This window comes from Furipterus horrens, unplaced genomic scaffold (genome assembly GCF_987537825.1).
Source record: "Furipterus horrens unplaced genomic scaffold, mFurHor1.1.pri manual_scaffold_7, whole genome shotgun sequence".
In the NCBI taxonomy this organism is placed as follows: domain Eukaryota; kingdom Metazoa; phylum Chordata; class Mammalia; order Chiroptera; family Furipteridae; genus Furipterus; species Furipterus horrens.
The window spans coordinates 127131650-127152260 of NW_028327177.1; the positions used below are offsets into that span (position 1 = coordinate 127131650).

Below are 20611 nucleotides of genomic sequence, written 5' to 3' on the forward strand. Positions count from 1 at the left end.
TTTGGCCACCTTTGGGAAACCTTGCTTGGTGTTCTGACACATGGTCAGAGGAGATTTACAGTTTGCTCAATGTTCTTGGAATTCTTAATTTAGAAGCAACAGGTACATCTAATGACTCATCCAGAGTATTGCTCATGCTTTCTCATTCTAATTTAAAATCTGGTGCTTTCCCTTCCTTTCTGTGGCTGCTGACTTACTCAAAATCTTATTTCTTGCTTTGGTTATGGCAATAGTGAACTAGTTGGTTTCCTTGCCCTCTGGTCTGATTCTTCTCCATAGACTTGTCATAGAAGTCTCCTACCTCTTCTTATTTCCAACTTAAAATACCACCAGTGTTCCTCCATAGTATACATGGTCTACCACCTGAACTCCTTGCTGATTGGGATCCAGCCAAGCTCTGCACGTACCTCTTATTTCTCCTTTACACACTTGTTTCTGCTATGCGCCATGTTCCTCTCATCCTCCACGCCTCTGTACCTGTCATTCTCTCCACCTTGAACAGCACACTCCCTCCCTTTGAGTCTTCCTTGTTGATGTCTCCTCATCCTTCCACATCCAGCCCAGCCACTTGCCTCCCCCCATGTCCCTCAGACTGAGCTAGATTTCCCATGGGTTCCCACAGCATTGTGTGCTGATTGTTAGTCTCCTGATCTCCTTGGAGGGCTGGATCTGTGTCTTGCATTTCTGTATGTTTTTAGGACCTTGCACAGGTCCCAGGAAAAGCTGGTGAAATGAGTGGATGAATTAATGACGTGGATATTATGCTATATTTTCTCTTAGGGGAGAGGTGAATGAGTCAGGCTCATTATATACAGGTTCATTATGTCCTTGTAAGAAGATCATAGCTGGCCCTGCTTTGGTTTTTTTAAATCAAAATCTATACTTCTGACTACACAAAACACTCAGTGCCATGGAGTTCTACCATTCAAGTATACTAAAAGAAGACCAGGCTCACAGCTCATCCTCACTACAAAGGCAGGTTACCTAACTTGATGCAAAGTTCTGATGCGCCCTGAAGTTTTGGAAAGGCAGGTGAGGGCTGCTAACAGGAGCAGAAGTGCTCTTTTTCAATGTGTCCTAATATATCCAAACTAGAATCCCTTCTAGGGGATGAAAATATTTCAAGGAATCTTTTTAAGAGTGGATCCATTGACCTGGCTGGGTGGCCCAGTTGGTTGGAACATCATCCCATAGATCAAAATGTTGCAGGTTCGATTCCTGGTTAGGGCACATACCTAGGTTATGGGTTCAATCCTGGTCAGGACATGTATGGGAGGCAACCAAATGACATTGACATTTCTCTCTCACATCGATGTTTCTCTTTCTCTTTTTCTATCCCTGCCTCTCTAAAATCAATAAAACCATATTTTTGGGTAAGGATTAAAAAAAAAAAAAAGAATAGATGCATGAACATTTTTAATTAAAATGGAGTCTAATAATACTTAATGTATATTTATAAATGTGGTAAGCAATTGAAATAATTTTATCATTTAATCCCCACAACATCCCAAAGGTGTAGGAACTATTGTTATACCTGTTTTACAGGTGGTACAAAAGAAATTTAATAATTTAGGTAACTTCCTCCAAAGTCACACATTTACTGGAGGTGGATTTAGGAATCCTACTGTCAGACATCAGGGACCTATACTCTTAATTAATCACCTCTGTGAAGCTTAGCCACCAGGGAAAGCAACGTGCACATTTTCAGGTCTTTTTATTGAGACTGTGTTAACAAAAGCATATGAAGTTTAACTATGTAAACAAGCTAGCAAGATATGAAGCATCAAATATTTAAAACTAAGAATCTGAAACATAAGTAAATATGTAGGAAATTATAATTCTCCTACCTGCACAAGGCAGGGGTTATTATTCACAATGTAATGATGAAAAAACTGAGATCAGAGAGAGAGTTGGGCTAAGGGTGTCCAAGGTCATGAAGTGGCTGCGATGGGGCTGGAAGAAGAGCCGTCTTACTCTGAAATCCTCCATTGGCGGGCTCTGTTAAGGCTCTTACACTTGTTATAGAAACAGAGAACACTAAGCCTAATGTCAGAAACCCTGTTTATGACTAGAAGACAAGGTTGGGTCATTGATTTTTGCCACTGAAAGTCAACTGCTCAATGAGCTACCACCTCACACCCATTGGGATGGCCACCATCAAAAAGACAGAAAAATAACAAGTGTTGGCAAGGATGTGGAGAAATTAGAACCTTATGTGATGTTTGGTGAGAAGGTTAAATGGTGCAACCACAGTGGAGAACAATCTGGTGGTTCTTCCAAAATTTTAATATGCAATTACTATGTGACCCAGCAATTCCACTTCTGGGTATACGCCACAAAGAACTAAAATCTGGGACTCAAAGAGATATTTGTGTACCCCTGTGCCTAGCAATATTATTTTCAATAGCTAAGGGTCCATTAGAAGATGAATGGATAAACAAAATCTGGTATATACAGATAATGGCATATTATTCATATTTTCAAAGGAAGAAAATTTGACACGTGCTACAGCATGAATGAACGTTGAGGGCATTGAGTGAAATAAACCAGTTATAAAACAACAGCAACAAATAATGGATGATTCCACTTACATAGGTACCTGGAACAGTCAAATTTATAGACAGAAAGTAGAATGGTAGCTGTGAGGGGCTTGAGTTGGGGGAAATGAAGAGTTGTTTAACGGGCATAGAGTTTCAGCTCCACAAGAAGAAGAGTTCCGGAGGTGGAGGCGGTCAGGTCGCACAACAATGTGAATGGACCTAGTGCCAATGAATTATCCACCTAAATGTGATGGAGATGATACAGTTTATGTTTTGTGTATTTTGCCACAGTTGAAAATAATATAAAAAGTGAGTTAGTGAGGTGTACCCTTTGGGGTCCCGCCACTCTAATATTTCAAGCGGAAGGGGTTGTGATAGAATTGGCCGCCCACAGGACGGCAGCCAGAGGATGAGACTACCAGCGGTTAGCAGAGCAGGAAGCTGCTCCCATCCCTCATGTCTGAGGTCCACAGGGAGGAGGGGTGTTACCCAAACCCAGAATCTGAGATGACACCATGGGAGTAGGAACCCCAGAGCAAGCCTCTGCCCAGCAGGACTTCTGGGTGCCTCTGACAGGAGGGGATGCAGCTGCCATTGGTTACAGTTCAGACAGAAAAAGGGAAGAAACACCCCAGCTCCTCCCCCTCCTTGCACCCTCCTGTTTTTCACCAGGAACTTCAACTAACCAGAGGCGAGAACACGAGGGAGCCCAGAAATGTCGATTCTGGAGACACAGAGCAGAAGAGGGGGCGCAGCAAACATGAGGGATAGGTCAGAGGGCAAGCTGGCCCAACACCAGCTCACGGGGCCAGCAAAACTCCTTTCCCTGTCCTTTAAAAAGCTCTCTCAACTTCCTGTAAAGGAGTTTTCAGAATCACTCCTCATAGACTTTCTTTGTCTTCCTGATTTTTTTGTTTGTTTTTGTTTTTTGCTTTTAAGACACTTTCTATTGGGGTAAAAATATATATAACATAAAATTTACCATTTCACTGGCATCAAGTCCATTCAAAATGTTATAGAACCATCATCACCATCCATTTCCAGAACCTTTTCATCTTCCCTAACAGACACTCCACACCCACTGAGCACTCACTCCCCATTCCTCCCTCTCCTCAGCCTCTGAGAGCCACCATTCTACTTCCTGTTATTATGAATTTTTCTATCCTAGGTACCACATATCAATGGAATTATATACTAGGCCTTTTGTGTCTGCCTTATTTGTTTTTTTACAAATTTTTATTGAATTTATTGGGGTGACATGGATTAATAAAATTATGTAGGTGACTTTCAAACATTACAATGCTCAGAGATACTGGATAATCTCAGTTAGATTAATTTACCTTCTATAGGTTGGACACATTCAGAAAGAGTACGAGAAATGTATTTGAATGGACGTTTAGCTTTGTATGTCATTCAATGCTCAGAGACTATCTCTCGGCGACCAACCAAAAGCCATCCTGAGCTAAGTGGGATTCTAGTCAGTTTTGGTTTGATTTCTATTTGTCATGTGTGAGCTCAGATGGAATAAAATTCTTACTGTGCCTTTAAACTTGGCTCAGAGTTCACTTCTGTCTCCCTTCACTCACCCAAATCTAGGTTAGTGCTTCTTTTCTTTGCAACCTCAGCACCCTCTGTTTCCTTGGAATATGGTACTTGAAACAATAATAACTTTTTGATGATTTGTCTTTTCTTTCCACATAAGCCTGTAAACTACTTAAGAGCAAAGGCAGTACACGTATGTATTTTTCACACATATCTCTGTGTGTGTGTGTGTGTGTGTGTGTGAGTATACTGTTGTATTTTCATCACTAATAACCGACAGTAACCAGTATAGGGCAAGTCACAGAGTAGGTACTCAATGCTAAATGTTTTTGTTTGAATGAATAAAGCATCTGATGAAGTAGATTTAATAGGTTTGATGAATGTGAGGAGATCGGAGGAAGGGGAGTCAATCCCCATGTGAGCTACTGAGTGCTGGAATTAGGAATAATGTTGCTGATAATGTAAATGATGGAGGATAATAAGGTAAGGCTTGGTTTTCACAAAGAGCTTTGTGAATTTGGATTTTGAAAAAGTTCAGTAGGCCATCAGAACTGTGGACCTGGCTTCAGAAGAGATGTCAGGGCTTAGAGACAAAGATTTAAAAGTCATTTTTATAGATGGGGTTTATAGAGGAGCTAGGATGTGGCAGCTTCTGGTTTTCACAGGTGGCTGCAACAATGTTTCCTTCTGTTCTACATGCCCTCTAGGACCTTGCTACTTCCCATCAAGAAACGTGGTCTGTGTTGCCTTCCCCTGAATCTGGGAGGGACTTTGTATTTGCTTCAACCAATCACAGAAATGATACCATATGACTAAGTCATAACAATTCCTTGTACTTCTATCTTCTTGGAGCCCAGCCACCATGCTGTGAGGAAGCCCAACAGCCTTTGGTGAGGCCCCTGAGCTCCCAGCCAACAGACAATTCCAACTTGCCAGCCCTGTGGGTGATCGTCTGCCATGTGGAATCCCAGCCCCAGCTGAGCTTCTCTAGCTGATGCTGCACAGAGCAGAGGCATGTCATATCCACTAAGCTCTTTCTGCATCACAGGTACGTGAGAAACATGAATGACCAGTTATTGTTTTAGGGTTTTGAGTTCCGGGGTGGTTTGTTACACAGCAATCAATAAATGTCGTACATAGGTGGATGAAAGGATCATAAAATCTGAGTCAGAAGGGTCTGGGTTCAGATCTCTGATTCTGTTACAGCCAGAGTTGTGTCTTTAGTCATTGTTACCTAGACTACCCAAACTTTGGGTTCCTTTTGTGTAAAATGATGCTAGTGGTAGCTACTGCAGAGACTTATTATGATAATGAAGAGATGGTATATGTAAATGACTCATTCTATGTTTAATCTCTGTGGTGACTGGGAGTGAATACTAATTTCCCAAGATGAGGAAGCGGAAGTTTTGTGAGTTTTCTGAATAAAGAGTATACTGGAATAGGTCACTTGGAGATGTATAGGAATAGAATAGTTAAAACTCAGAGGATGAGGAAGAAATCAAGACTGAGTAGATTCTCGAGAAGGTTGGAGTGAAATTCAGGACAGAAAGCCAACTAAGATCAGGAGTTGAAAAAGGCCTTGTCTTCAGCAGTGGGGTAGTGACTAGTGACATGTAACACAACAGTGTCAACAGAGCAGAGAGCTGGAAGCCTGCATGCTGAGGGAAATAAACAGGTGGCATTTATGTATGCCTTAATTCCTAAGCATGTATGATATTCTTAAAGGACTTTAGAAAATTATTATATTAAGAAGGTATATATCACCCATTGAGATTTTGATTTCCCCACTATAGGGGTCCTTCTCTTTTCCCTAGAAATATATCCAGGTGAATCTTGTCACTCATACTCTCTGGTTCCTTGTGAGCTCATTTCTTATATTTATTGCTGTCTCAGTGGATTGTTGCCTGTATGTTTCATACTTATATTTTGGAAATACCTGGTTTTCCAAAGTGGCTTACCTAATTATCACTGCCATTGTACATGTTGTTTATATTCTCGTTCCAAAATGGAAAGAAAAGTTTATAAGTAAAGGACAAAATGACCAGAGGGCCAATGGCCATACCTAGAGAGATTTGCTATTCAATAGATGAAAATGAAGGTGTAGGATAAAAACTACAGAGAGTTTCTCACCCTTATTTGATTATCAAATTCTTTCACTGTGCACTGACCGCGTCAGAAAATACCTATACTGTTCTCTCAGAGTCTTTGAACTGAAAGGAATTATATGTTCTTTAGTTCTTAAAAAAGAAAATGGAGACTTAGAAAATATGCTGGTGCAAAGTTAGTTATTTACCTTCTTATAGTAATTTAGTAAAATTGATACAAATGTGACCACCATAATCCATAGTGAAAACTTAGTTTCCAAATAGCCTATTCTTTTTTTTTTTTCTTTTTCCTTTTTAACTACAAATGTCATTGGCTTCTTTAATTGGTTAAGAGCACAAAATGTAACAGGCAGAGGTCTATTTTAAACAAATTAAAAGGCTGTGTTTTTTTCCCTAGTTTGCCTCAAGTCAGATACATACACATCACAAAAAAATAGTGTGTGAAAATGCACCCAAGAAATTGTATCCTAAATTGAGAGAAACAGCTATTGAAACAGAAATTAACACAATAAAGTCAGCAATAGATTAGCAATTTAAAAAACCGAAGTCTACAAATGCTGCATGGCACTAAGCTATACTCTACTGATAAATATGAAGGAGAAACTCTGTACATTGTTTTTTTAAGCGAAAGTGTTTTTCCAGAAAAGCAAGTTAAAACAATATAATCAGCAGACCAAGGAGGCTAAGGAGGCTCTAGTTAGATATCAGAGCTACACTTTCTCATATCTCAGATAGAAAATCCTATTTATCCAGAATGAACTAACTTTCAGGACAAAACAGGGACATACATGTAACATTTCTTACTTTCCTCTGCTTTTGGCCACCGCCCCCCCAATAATTCCACATGCCTGTGCAGAAGGATGGTTGCTTTTAGAATTGGCCCTCATACCCTATTCTTGTTTTACTTTCCAAGATGAGATGCAAAGTCATTTCTAAGCCTTCACATAAAAGGTTTTTAATATTCACCCTCAAACATTTATTTAGTTCCTACGAGGAGAGGCACTGCATTAGGTGGGTCTTCTATAATATACTATACCAGGGGATGAAACATAATTTCTGGTTTAAAAAACCAAATTAGGAAAATGCAATATTTATTAGGTGCTTGTAAGATAAAGGCTCTTGCTAGTGCACCACCCTGCAAGCCTTACACCTCCGTAAAATTTCCGGTGGGCTCAGAGGATTCAAGTGTGATGTTAAGGAGAGCCGGGGCAGGGGTTTAATTCTTCACAGCTTTGTATGAGGAATGCTGATGCTGACCAGCCGTGTCTAAGACCCAATCAGTTAGTTCTACAACAGAGGGGAGTGTGGCTGGTACAGCTTATGGTGGCCTGTGGACCACACAGGACCAATGAGCAGATACAGGAGGCAGGAGCTGGAGCTATGCAGGGTGGGCGCCCAGAAACTCTCCCTTCCATAGGTGATACCAGGCAGCCAGGGCGACTGGGACAGGGGACAGGGGATATGCTGACATTGAAGCAGAATTCATTTGGGGGAATTAACACTTTTTCCCACTTCCAATGTTTTTTTCCAATGTGTAGGGAGTTCACATGACATAATACTTCTGGCATCTTTCTACTCTTTATTCTCTTTGCCCCAGGGTAGACGTCTTACCTGCCTAGTGAATTGGGGGGAAATAACCTGAGCTTGCCAGCCTCTTGCTTTTACCCTATGGGAGCTAGCTCCCTGGAGCGCGCGTGCATGCAGCTGTGACTGAGTGGATTGGTCTGCCTCATCCAGGTGTTTAAAGATAGGAAGACCATTTGCCTAATGATACAAGCCACCTCATCCAACCTAGTCTTTAGTCTTTGTCAGTAATAAAGGTGATATTTTGGCACCGATTGAGTCTACAATGAATGCGGCAAACCTGGCACCCCGTAACAAGATTCAAGAAGTCAGAGGGCCTCTCACTTAGATAGATTTGCTCCAATATTGCCGGGGCAGAATGGAACTGCCCATAGAATCTCAGTGCACTGGAATATTTTCAGGTGACTCAGAAGGTCAGGTTCAGAGTCTATGGGAATCCTGTGTCCATAAACTACAGCTATAACTTTAGCTAAGAAACATGGGTATATTTAAACAAGTGAAAGGTGGGGGAACCCTCTAAACATTGCCTAGGACGACAGTTAGGGCTTGTGGCTTAATTCATAAGCTGTGTTGTTAGTCATGAGATCCGTAAGGTTGTATAAACATAGTACTGGGTTCGGCCTTTCTAGTCCATCCCTGAAGGGACTAAATATTTTCTTTTTCTTTAGTGGTCACTTTGCCCCCTCACTTCCGAGATGGATTGATAGGAATGATAAAGAAACTTGTCCGCCCTTTCTGATGAAAAGGAGAGCCTGGGCGAGGGGCCTCTAAGCTCACAGCCAACTTCCTGAAATTGTACTGTCTGAAGTCCCTTGGAGTTTCTTTCCTGAGGACAACAAAGGCGGTCTATTTATTGGTTTCAGCCGCTCTGAAGTGACCAACCTCAGAAGTGAGGCTGTTTCCCTTGGCTACAGATTTCTCTGTGGGCCTAATCTTGTATCACGCAGTCCCAGGCCGGCAGCAGTGGGGCAAGACATTGCTGTAATATTCCTCGGTGGTAGCCTCCTTTTATAAGACAGGTGGTGGCCAATTCAGCTTAGAAATGACACACGGCCCTTTCAAAGAAAAGGGCTGATTCTATTTTAACACTGCCCTCTTCCCTCTCAAGCAGGGACTTGCTTACTTTTATTCTGAGATGTGTCTGTTAAAATAATGTCCCCTGAATAATCTCTTCCCTGATCATTCTCCGCTCACAGGGTTGGGAGTGTTGCAGAAGATAATGTATGGAACACACTTAATAGCTGGTAGGCAGTGCTATTGTCATCTTGATTGCTGTTGTTTGCAAACTGGAGAAGGAAAGAGTCATCTAGGGAGCTATTGCCTGCCTTTAAATCATGAGTATTTTTGTTTCATTCGACCCCCTCCCCTCTCATCCCTTCTCCTCTCGTTCCTTGCCATCTCTTCCCATCCCATCCCAACATATACCATCCATCCCATCCCATCCCATCCCACTGATTCCATGGACTATATATTTACATTCATGGTGACTGTTGAGTACATTTCTATTTAGAGTTTTATTTGCTATTTTCTGGCACCTTAACACCTTGACCCCCCCCCCCTTTGTTTTGCATCTTATCTTCCATTTTGAGAAAATCTTCAAGTTTGGATATGTATTTTCAACATAGATACTCACTTAATTTATTCAACTTTCTCTTATGTATCAATAAAATGCTGGGGGAGGGGGTTGCCTTTGTGTGTCTTCTACCCAGAATTCATTGGTAGTTTTCTGTCTCTTTTTCTTAAGGCATATGAAAACACACCCCACGTGTGCTGATGTTTGAAAAGGCTGTAAAGTTAAAGCTACATAATTATGAATGCTACGAAAAAGGTTTTGACAACTTTTGGTGGCATTTAATACAAGTTAAATTCCTCTCATTCAAAATAATAAGCTTAATGTTACTTATTATGTACATGAAGTGGCAAGGCAGATGTTTTTCATCCTGGTGAATTCACTGGAGATTAATACATACAAAAACTGAGCGGGAGAGACCTATGTTGAACCTGGAGATTTGAATAAGGGTTGAGCAACAGGAAGGATGATTACTCCAGAGCTGCTCTGTCCAATAGAGAAACCAATGACCGCATGATCCTACTTCAATTTAATTCCGTTAGAATGAAATAAAATTAAAATCAAAAGTTTTCAGTCACATTAGCCATAATTCATGTGTTCAATAGCCACCTGTGGCTGGTGGCTACTTACTGAAGAGCACAGGTACAGAAGATTTCTATCATTGTGGAAAGTTCTATCAGACAATACTGCCGACCACAGGAGTATTACAATAGAGCTGGGGATGCCTGTAGATTCCTCTTATCAATAGGAACTTTATCTATAAGGGTTTGGGGAACCTCTCAGAATGCATATAGACATGTAAAGAGCAAAGAGATGCAGGAGTCAGGATCAGGTTGCTGCTAGTTGAGTGCCACCTCCCCATCTCATGAGGACACCTAGAGCTGTGCTCCTCAGTCTTTAGATGTGCGCATCTCCCCTGGAGAACTTAGAGTGCAGATACGGATTCAGGAGGTCTGGGGTAGGCCTGACAGCATTCATATCTGGCCCCCAGGTGAAGCCACTGATGCTGGTCTGGGGACCACACTTGGGGAATCACAGATGGGCAGCACTTTTTCCCAGCCTTGGCTACACGTAGTAATTACCTGGGGGAGGTTTAAAAACTCCGCAGATCTCCCCTGCAGAGATCTGGATTTAATTTGTCTGGGACGTAGTCTGGGCATTCAAGATTTTAAAACGTTTCCGAAGTGATGAAAATTTGAGAACCACTGATGATGACAAAGCAAGTCTATAAAATCTGAGGACCAGAAGCACTTGCTTCACCTGGAAGCGTGTTAGTTAGAAATGCAGAGACTCAGGCCCAAACCTTGTGCAGCTGACTCATAACCTGCCTGTTCACAACATTCCTAGGTGATTTCATGCACATTTAAGGTGAGAACTGCTTCTAGATGGCTTTTTAAAGTCATAATTTATCCATCTGTGTATTTGTGCTTTCAAGAAATTCTTTAAAAAGTAACAAGTTCTGTTAGTTCCTAAACATATTGGGGCATATAATTTAGCCCATTCTTATGTGAAATCACTGAAGGTATATTAGACTGTCATTGCACAGACACAGACCTGGCAGTTTTTGCTTGCATTGTCACCGGACAGATCAATAATATCTGCAGACTGGCAACTGTGGGTTTTCAAGTCTGAGGAGGTCAAGAATAACCAAATTTTCTAGGAACGACTTTCACATGTTTGCGTAAAACGTATTCAAGATAAAGAGCTGTTCCCTTCTTAGGTGAATGCTTTTGATACTGGGAAACTGTATGCTTCTAGTTCCTTACCAGAGATTCCAACATACATACATTCTTAATTTATGTACCTTTTCATTATGCAACACTAAGATCCTGGGGGGAGGGTGGAGAGGGACTATAATGTCTTCACACGTAAAAGTTTCTAAGATTGCACTTTCTGAATAAGTCTTTCTGAGTAGTACGGTAGGGAAACAGCGCCAAAGACAATTATAATACAGAAGGGCCAACTATGTGCTTCTCAAACTCGAGTGTGGTAGGAAGTACTTCCAGCTCTTGTTAAAATGCAGACTCTGATAAATTAAGTCTGGGGTGAGGCTTGAGACTCAGTATTTATAACACTATGTGTTGTGATGCTATTGGTCCATTGACCATACTTTGAGTTAGATGACTCTTCCAGGACACCTTCTAGTAAATGCTCATCTCAATGACTCAAAAAATCCAATGGTCTGGTTGGTATGAGCAATAAGCATTTTCTTGAAAGTGCTGATTTACTCATTTGAATCATTTAAACGATAGACATCAAAAGGCTGAAATTATTCATACACCCGTCATTAATTGAAAACTAATCAGGAAATGAAGTAATTTAAGGCAAAAGCAAAATAGTAACACAAATACCTCAAACGACTACTGGGGCAAAATTTTCAAAATGTTGCAAGCTGTCTGTATGCTTGAAGGAGCAATTTGCATGCATAATTAGGTGCAATCAACAGTTTTGAAATGTAATATATTTTCTGAGTCCATATTTACTTATGACAGATGCAAAAAAATTTCAGTGTCCCCCAAAAGATAGAAGGGCAGAGAAACAAAAATATTTGCATTTAGCAATGGGAATCTTTACAAGCACATGCCTAAATTTAGAACAGATACAGCTGAAGTATTGTATCTTTATTTTGATTTAATCTTCATGTAAGTCTTAAAGAAGTTCACAAACACATTTTGGAAGTAACGAGCATGGAAGAATGAGAACTCACCAGTCAGCTGTTCCAGCTCCTGTGGGAAATGACATGGAATTTTTATTCCTTCACTACAGAAGGAAAATCTGTCAAATTTGAAACTTTATTGCACATAACACCACTGACTTTCTTCCTGCCTTCAGAAGGAGCTTCATTCTTTGAAGATATCAAGTATCTTTTAAAATAATTTAAATAAAACAATTAAACTGGCAATTTCTTCTTTCTAAATCAAGGTCCTCAGATGAGGCTCATGGTGAGTTTGTGTTATCTTACTATTTTCAGCACAGCAGGGAGTGATTGTGGATGGCTCACTATGCCTTAGGGTACTTTGCTAAACCCTTTATACGGATAATCTAATTTACCGTTATAAAATAAATACTATAAGAATTGATTTATTACAATGTACTAAGAAAGAAATAGAGATTAGGCAACTTCTTTAAAGCCACATAGCTCTATATTTATTTTCTTAGCTAGTACATTACTACATGAAGGGTCTTGATGTTATTTTAAAAGTATAGTGAATCTCAGGTTCATTTAATTTTCAACAAGTTCTCAATTTAGACAATGAGCCTGAAGTCTAGTTTTTAAAAAATTTTGAAGAAAAAGCGACAGTAATGCTGTTCCCAAACTTTTTTTCTTTCTAAAAGCATGTTCACATTGCATTATCCAGATTGGCTGTCTACACTGATTAAATTAAAGTGGCAAACAATCTCTCTTACACTTACAGTCAGTCAGTGATTAAGAGATTGAACCAAAGGATAAGACCTAACGCTGTGTTCTGGTGTGACTGCATTTATTGAGGCAGGCTGTCTTGATATGTAAAAGTTGTCTTAAGTTAATGCAAAGCAGTCACGAGATGAACAATGCAATTTTCTAATTTCATTAGGCAAGTGTTATCTATGATACATTATATGTTGGGGGGGGGGAGCCACCCTCTGGTAAGATACGCATGAATTGTTCATTTATCTCTTGATCCATTTGGGGGCATTATGGAACTCAAAGCCCAGAACAATGGGCTTTATTTAATATTGAACAGGTTCTTAATGACCCGCTATTCCTCTCCGTGGCTGCTGGAAGGTCCCTCCAGGTTGTGCAGAGTTGCAGTAACAGTTCCCGTGAAGTTGTAAGCTACTCCCAGGACCAGGTGGTGTTAAATTTAGAAGTCATCGCGATCACCTGACTGTCGGTGAGCCCCGATTTCAGAATTTCCACGTCTACCCTTGTCACCACTATCTATCTATATTTATAGACGAAGATCACCGCCTGGCCTGGGGTCACCTCCGTAACCTCCTGGAGACCTGCCCTGCTGAGGACGCCCTTCCAGCCCAGGAGAGCTCGCCACTTAGGAGCGGCGGCGCCCAGCTGGCGCCCACCCCGGGGTACATTGCAGTAAATGCCTGGCAGTGACTTCTCGCTTCTCCCTCCGCCTCCCTCGTCGACCCTCCAGTGCCAACCTTTACGCCAAACTCCGGCGCGCTGCGAGACTCGCGTCCGCGCCATCCACGCGGGGCCCCACCCCTTCCCGGTTCTAGCCCGCGTTCGGCTGGAGGCGAGGGTAGGTCGATTTCCTGCCCAGAATTTGCGGCTGTCTTCTCTTTACTCCAATTCTCGTGCCCGGCTGTGTGGCGCGCAGCCACCAGCGGCGGAGCGTACAGAGGAGCGGGAGCTCGGGCAGCGACCGGCACTCACTGGAGGGGTTGACCCGGGAGACACGCTCGGCCGCAGAGGGAGGGAGGAAGGGAGACCTGGGCCGGAGTGGAGGTGGGGGTCGCCTGCGGCTGGGGTGGGCACACCAGCCACCAGCCCTCCGTATGCTCTTCTCCTTCCAGTTCTCGCTGCCACTACCTAGCACAGGTCGGAAGACCCTCCTTCCCTCCGCTCCTTTGCGTCCGGGAAAGGGCAAAGGTGAGGGGTTGGCGCTGGGTCAGCGGGTGGGGATGGCAGATCGCACTTACACCTGACATTCCCTATCCTGTCAGTTTCGCCTGGCAAATCCTGGCGACCTGGTTTGTTCATCCTGCAACTTTGTTCAGAGGGTTGGAGGAGAGAGGAAGCGCCGAGGGTCCCCAGGAGAGACTGGAAAGCGACGAGGATCGGGAGGCCGCGCTGGAGAGCAAGTCCCCAAGCGGCCCCGGGGCTGGGCGCGCGGCTGGCAGGCGTCGCCGCCGCCGGGATGCGCTCTCTGCTTAGCGGGACTGCCGGGGGCGCCTGAAGGCCACTGCTCCAAGGACAAGCGGCTGCCCGCTCCTCGCGCTCCCCGGCCCAGACGCCGCCAGTAGCCGACCAGGCGAGCGGAGCTGCGGGGAGCGCGGGGAAAGGGTGGCAGGAGGGAGGGCGCGCGGGAGGCGGCCCCTCCCCGGCGAGCCATGCGTGCCACGGGCAGCTGAGGAGCCGCCGGGCGCCGCTGCCAAGTCTCCGCTTCGCTTTTGTCTTGCCCTCCAGTGAATGGGAAGATGGAGATGGATGTTGAGGGAGTTTCTCCGCGCCCGGAGCCCATCCCCCGTTCCCAGGGGGCTGGCGGAGCCTGCCAGGCGCCGCCACAGCCGACCCAGCCCCAGCCCCAGCCGCAGCAGCAGCAGCAGCTGGCTCAGGATGAACTGCCCGGAGAGAGTGCAGGAGCTGAGGACAGCGACGATCCCGACACGAGACCCAACGGCGAGAAAGGAGAGAGTAAGGTAGGTCCACAGTGGTGGAGCTGTGACACCTTTTGAACAAAACCAAGGAGCTCGAGTAGTGGCTGTCACTTTAAACCTTCCGCTTCCCCCACCCCCTTCCCTCGTTTGTGTGGTGGTGGGGGCTGCAGATGTGGGCAAGGCGTGAGATTGAAGGGAATCGATGGGCGATAGTGACTTTCTGAACTGGAAGGCGTGTGCAGAAGTCTGCCCTGGTTTCCGTCTTCAGCGGTATGTGCAGAGAAAAGTCTTCGGTACGTGCGATGCGATGCCCGGGGTAGAGCCCACACCTCGGGAGAGCAGTGTCGAGAGACCTTTGCTTCCCGCACAGTATTCTCAAGGCGTATTTGATGATCTGGGTCAGGGGCAAACATGTCCTCAGGAGCTGCCAAGTGGCTTCTGAGACTCCTTGAAGGGAGGTGACATCAACCTAAAAAGGACAACAATGGGAGCAAAGTTTGGCTTCTCTGTAGAATGGAGATCACTGCTTAACACAGCTCTAAACTCCGAGTCCTCCTCCTCACCTGGCAGCCCCCTACCTGGCAGCGTAGGGACCAAGTGCCTGCGGGCAGATGAGCCCTGCTGTGTCATTGTAGACCAGGGTATACAGCTGCTACTACTTGCTGTGGAAAGAGGAGTTCTCCAGGTAACCGGATTCCAATTAAAAAATGGTTCAAATGCCATGCTCTAGTGTGTTGCTTCTTCTGTTGAGAAAATTGTAAAGTACATAGATGAAAAGGCATAGAAAAGAATGCCTTGGTAATATTATTGGAGTGTATTTGTTACAGCTTTGTGTCTGAGTATAGTCTTCTTTCTCCATGCACAGTTGGAGTTCAGTTTTGTGGAAGCTAGTATTGTTCCGTTGTATCTGTATAAAGTGTACACATGTATTTGTTAATACATTTTGAAACGGGCTGCTAATGTTGGGGAAAAGTTGGTTCAGCAAATCAGAATATTGGAACCAATGAAGGGTCAGTTAGTAGACTTTCTCCCTTTTGCTCACTTAAGGAAGTGTATGAGAAAACAGTCACTGCTGCTGGCTAGAAAAGAATTGCATGTCATGAAGTGCTCCTCCTAGGAGATTTCCCTGGCCTCTATTGGACCCTTCTACCAGTGAATTAAACACATATCTGAAACATATTGGGATCACATTGAGTGTTGTTGTTCTGTATTTGGAAACTGGCTGACTTAACAAGTTGGTTTGCAAATGTTAAAAATTGTCTTGCATATTGAAACTGAGCTAAGGATTGAGATTGTTGTTTATCTACTAAAATCAATATTGTAATTTAAATGGCATTCTACCAAGAAACTGGAATTTCAACACATTCTAGCCCGGACCCAGGTGCCTTACAAATGCATACAAGATTTACATTGTAAAAGCTATGATGAATTTTAGTATTCTAATATTCTCAGCTTTCCAGTTGCTCTTGATTTCATGAATATTTAATTCTGTCATGAGTGCATATTTACTACATTAAGTGACTGTGCTCAGTTTTAGGAAATAACCATAACTGAGCATCATATTACCTAATTGCACTATAAGTCCCTTTGGCAAAGTAGGTGTGGGGAATAATTAAAATATACAGGCAGTGCTGCCATTTCCATATTGTTGGTTCATATGCCCTGAGCATGAGAAATTCCTGCCATCAGCGAAAATCTGTGCTTATTTGTTTCCCTTGGATGCATCATGCAGACTGTCTAATGTTCTGCCGGTTGTGAGGAATAAGGAAGGCAACACGCTACAAATATTACAGCAGGTGAAGGGAGGACTGAAAGCCGGTTGATTACAGTTCGTTAATTAGCGTGTTCAGATAATTGAGTATCCCACTGATGTGATTTGCTTTATGTTTGTCTGCAATTTCTTGAGGTGGAAACAAAATACTACTTTTTTTCCCTCCAGGTGTTTTGCCTTAAAAAATGATCTTGCATCTTTCTCCTAACCCAGAAATCAGCTGCGTTTACCCTTTTGCTTGTCTCTGGTGTGCTCCTACTGTTTCTTCTAAGAGTTTGAGGATGGTTGGTGGGTTTCAGACTTTAATAACTCTTCTTGTCTTTGATGGATACTAAGGCAGGTTACAAATTGGTTTTCCTTAGCAAATCTTGATTTCATTAGTGGGGAGGCCTTTGGGTGTCTTAACAAATTATTCTACTAAAATATAAATGGAAAACAAACTGGGATAAAGTGGAACATGGTTTCACCAAGCTGTTTGGGGTGAGGTTCAAAATATGGATTTTGAATAAGTGAATTATTTATCTAAAATCTTCCCCAAGCAAGGGTACTGTAGATAGGGTATCAGTGGACATTAATGCCCTTTCCTCCTGAAAGTGTCAGGGGAGTAATGGCCTTTATTTATTTATTTTCGGGGTCTGGTTTGTGGCCATGATTTATTTTCTCATGAATTTACCCCAGTTGTCTTATTGGAAAAGAAATCAGAGCTTAGTGCCCGATCAGCTTGTCTCTTGAATTGCAGGTTCATGGTCATATATCTTCAGAAAGTCTCTGAAATAGGAAGAAAGGTTAGAAAACTGAATCCATCATGGGATATTTTGCACCAGAGTTTCATGACATGACTGGCGCTTTCTGGTCCTAGAATAACAAGGCCTGATTCCTCTTTAGCAAGTACTCTTCAGAGGAATGTTAAAGCAGCTACCTGCTGAATATGCTATCATGCCACAAATTGGAGAAGACCCTAAATCGTCTATTTATTCCTCCTCTGTGCTTTAAGGCAGGTTTATATTAAACCTTTATTAAAAGCAGTCTCCTGTTTTTGCAATGACATCCAAAGACAATGTAGAAACCCCCTTTGGGGACCCAATGAGGTATTTCCTCACCCATTACCTCAAGAAATTCTTCCTCATATCTGAAAAGAGGTTCTCTAAACTGGACAAAACTCTTCTTCTAGTCTTACGGATGAATATTAAACGGTCACTTCCCTTGAATAAGAGACTTTCAAATACTGGAAGGTCTTCTCAGCCCTGGGTTTGATCGTTCTACAGACTTTCTTGCAGAGTTTTCTGTAGGCCTTAAAAAAATCCCATCCTTTTATTGCCTGTTAAAACCCTTTTGAAGTTCTTTGCTTATGCTAAATAATTCTTAGGTGAGTAGTTCTGAAACTTTGTTTGGAAAAGTTAAAAACTAAGTTCTTTGCGTTGAGGACCAGCACTACAGTATTTTACTCCATCTATGCTATCAGGTTACTTATACAATGTGCGTATTCTTCCCCTGGTCTCAGATGAGTGGTACAAATGATTCTTTCTTGTCTGCTTTAGCTTCATTTCATTCATATATTTTTTTTCTTTTTCTTCCTCTCCCTCTCTCTCTCTCTCACATACACAAACACTCAACACTGCCTTCCCCTACATTTACCATGATTCTTTTAATGTATATTAAGTGTGAGTTTATGGCCCAGGTGTAAAGTATCGTGATGAAATTCTTTTTCATTTAGCTCTCATTTAAGCCTTGGCTTGCAAGATAAATTACTCTGAGTTTTGGACGAAGAGAGATTCTGTGCTGTCCCCTCAAGGGTGCTTCAGTGATGAACATGGGTCCAGATGCTCACCTCAGCTTCCTCCCATCATGATGCTGTCCTCCACTGTTGGTCTTACAGAGGACACTGTCGGGAATTTCTTACTCAGCCTGTCCAGTACATTTGTAAAAACCTTGTGTTGTGAAATAATTTTAGAGTTCCCATATATCCTTTACTCTGCTTTCCTTAATGTTAACGTTCCACTTAATCGTTGTATGGCTATGACAATGAAGACATTACCGTTGGTACAACACTATTAGCTAAACCTGTCCAGTCAGTTTTTGTTGAGCAAATGTGTAACATATTGACGTTTTCCATTCTGTCCTTTCATAAGATTTAAGACTTTCTTTATACTTGAAAGGCTCTATGAGGGAATATTTAAGAGCCAAATTTAACTGTCTCCCCCTTTTTCTGGGTGGGCAGATACAGCTTGGGAAGTAAAAAGGTCAAGGTCCCTGGAGCATCACATCATGCTGCGGTGAGCCCTGCGAGAGTTACAACTTTGGCAAAGCTCTTGAGTGCTGTTAACTTATGGGAGGCGATAGTCTTCTTTTTCATTTTATCCTGAAAAACATTCCTGCTCTTGGTAAGATAGGGTTTGTCAGTACACAGAGGACAGCAAAGTCTCAAGTGGCAAGTAGAGGAGAAAAGGCAATTGATAAAATCAAGACAGTTTACTTTGATGCCTGACCCCTTGGGCGTTTGTTCCGGCATGAAAACTGATGGAAGTGCTTTTGTTTTGGCATTGTGTTAGCCAGGATAACTGCGATTCCCAGCCTGGCAGCAGAAACTTGCCCACATTAGGTAGGATGTCATTGTGATTAAGAATGTTGACTTTCTGATTAAGAGTGAAATCAGGAAGACCTGCACTTGGTCTTGGCTCTTTCACTAGCTGTTAACTTCAGATAAAAGGGTCTAACCTTTCTAAATCTCAGGTGGTTTTTTTTTTTTTTTCTGTAAAATAGGAAAATTATAGTGCCTATCGCGTATGGTTATTGTATGTCTTGAATGAGATAAAACATAAAGTTTTTAATTCAGAGCTTCACAGGTACTGACTACTCAGTAATTGTTAATAATAATAATAATTGTGATTATTGTTGTTACTGTTGTGGTCCATGGTTCTGAAAAGGAGAATGACTTGGGGCTCCAAGTTCACCTAGAATTTTCAGTGCCCCCAAAAATTGTGGGGCTGGAAATGATACAAGCACCTTGTGCTACAATCAAACCAAGTTGGTGTTCAATGACCCAGTTTTGTCCTGCTGGCCTGAGGTGTTCCCACATATTTTCCTGGTGGGCAGGAGGTTAGGGAAGAGTTGCGTTTTATCCTGACTACTCCTCTCTCATCAGGAAAGCCCAGGAAGACCAGGATGGAAAGCCCCTGCATCCCAGGTCAGGGCCCGACTACACACAAGACATTAATAAAGTCAATGGACTGACCTGCTTTTACACGTTGCATTTATGGTTTCTCAGGAGGAGTAGGCGGCCACTTTTAAACTTAAAATGATTGAGCTCCAAAAAGATTGTATTCTTTAGGGCTCTTTGGTTGCAAGCAACAGAAACTGACTTTAATTTGAGCAAAAAAGTATATGATTGTAAAGTAAGAAGATAATCAGAGAATCAAAGTAAAATGGTGCAGCTGGTTACTGAGAAGCCAGGGAGTCTCAGAAGATCTGAGTAGTAGAAAGTGACGAATGGTCTCTCTAGCACTCTGACGTGGAAGAATAAGTTCCAGCCATTTTTATTTTGCCCTCATGTCACTGCTCCAGTGCCAGAGTCCATGGAAAGGATCTCTAATTGGCCTTGCTTGGATCAGATCTCTGCTTCTTGGTCAGGGAAGGGTGGCCGTTTAAGAACATAAGAAAAGAATAATTAAATAAAAACAATTTTCAGAATAAAGTAGTCTTTCTTGAGAAAGAACGAGTAGCAGCTTTCACCCAGCACCCCTTTCTAACTCTACATCCATGCCATGTGTATCCCATCTCATCTCACCCCAATCCATCCCGTCTCATCCCATCCTGTGCCATTCCATCCCATCCCATCCCATCCCATCCCATTTTTTTCCATCCCATTCCATCCCGTTCCATCCCATCCTGTCTCACTCCATCCCATCATAATCCATTGGCTGTATTGCTCTCCCTTCTCTGTGGACGTCTGCATCAGGGCTCTGGGAACTGCTGTGGGCACCCATGCAACTGAGTTTGTGATTGTCTTCCTTTTCTCATGGGTGCAGCCTTGGCAGAGTTGAAATCAGTTGTAAGAAAGATCCATTTTCTTAGACCAGGCTGTTGTCTTCACTAGTAATTTTGTTAAAAGCATTCTTGAACTCAGCCAGAAATATGACTGGGGGCAGCTGCAGGAATAGCAGCTCTGCTAGCATATTCT

General features: G+C 42.7%; 1 protein-coding gene across 2 annotated transcripts in view; it reads left to right on the forward strand.

The window, feature by feature from the left end:
- The first annotated feature begins 13792 nt into the window (after positions 1–13792).
- The window catches only part of LOC150005205 (uncharacterized), a 169458-nt gene continuing 162639 nt past the window's right edge, over positions 13793–20611 (forward strand). For both annotated transcript variants that reach the window (XM_090283035.1, XM_090283034.1), the window contains exons 1-2: positions 13793–13935; positions 14473–14705. In XM_090283035.1, the coding sequence (XP_090139161.1) occupies positions 13842–13935; positions 14473–14705 (327 nt within the window). In that variant the 5' untranslated portion in view covers positions 13793–13841. The remainder of the gene's footprint in view (positions 13936–14472; positions 14706–20611) is intronic.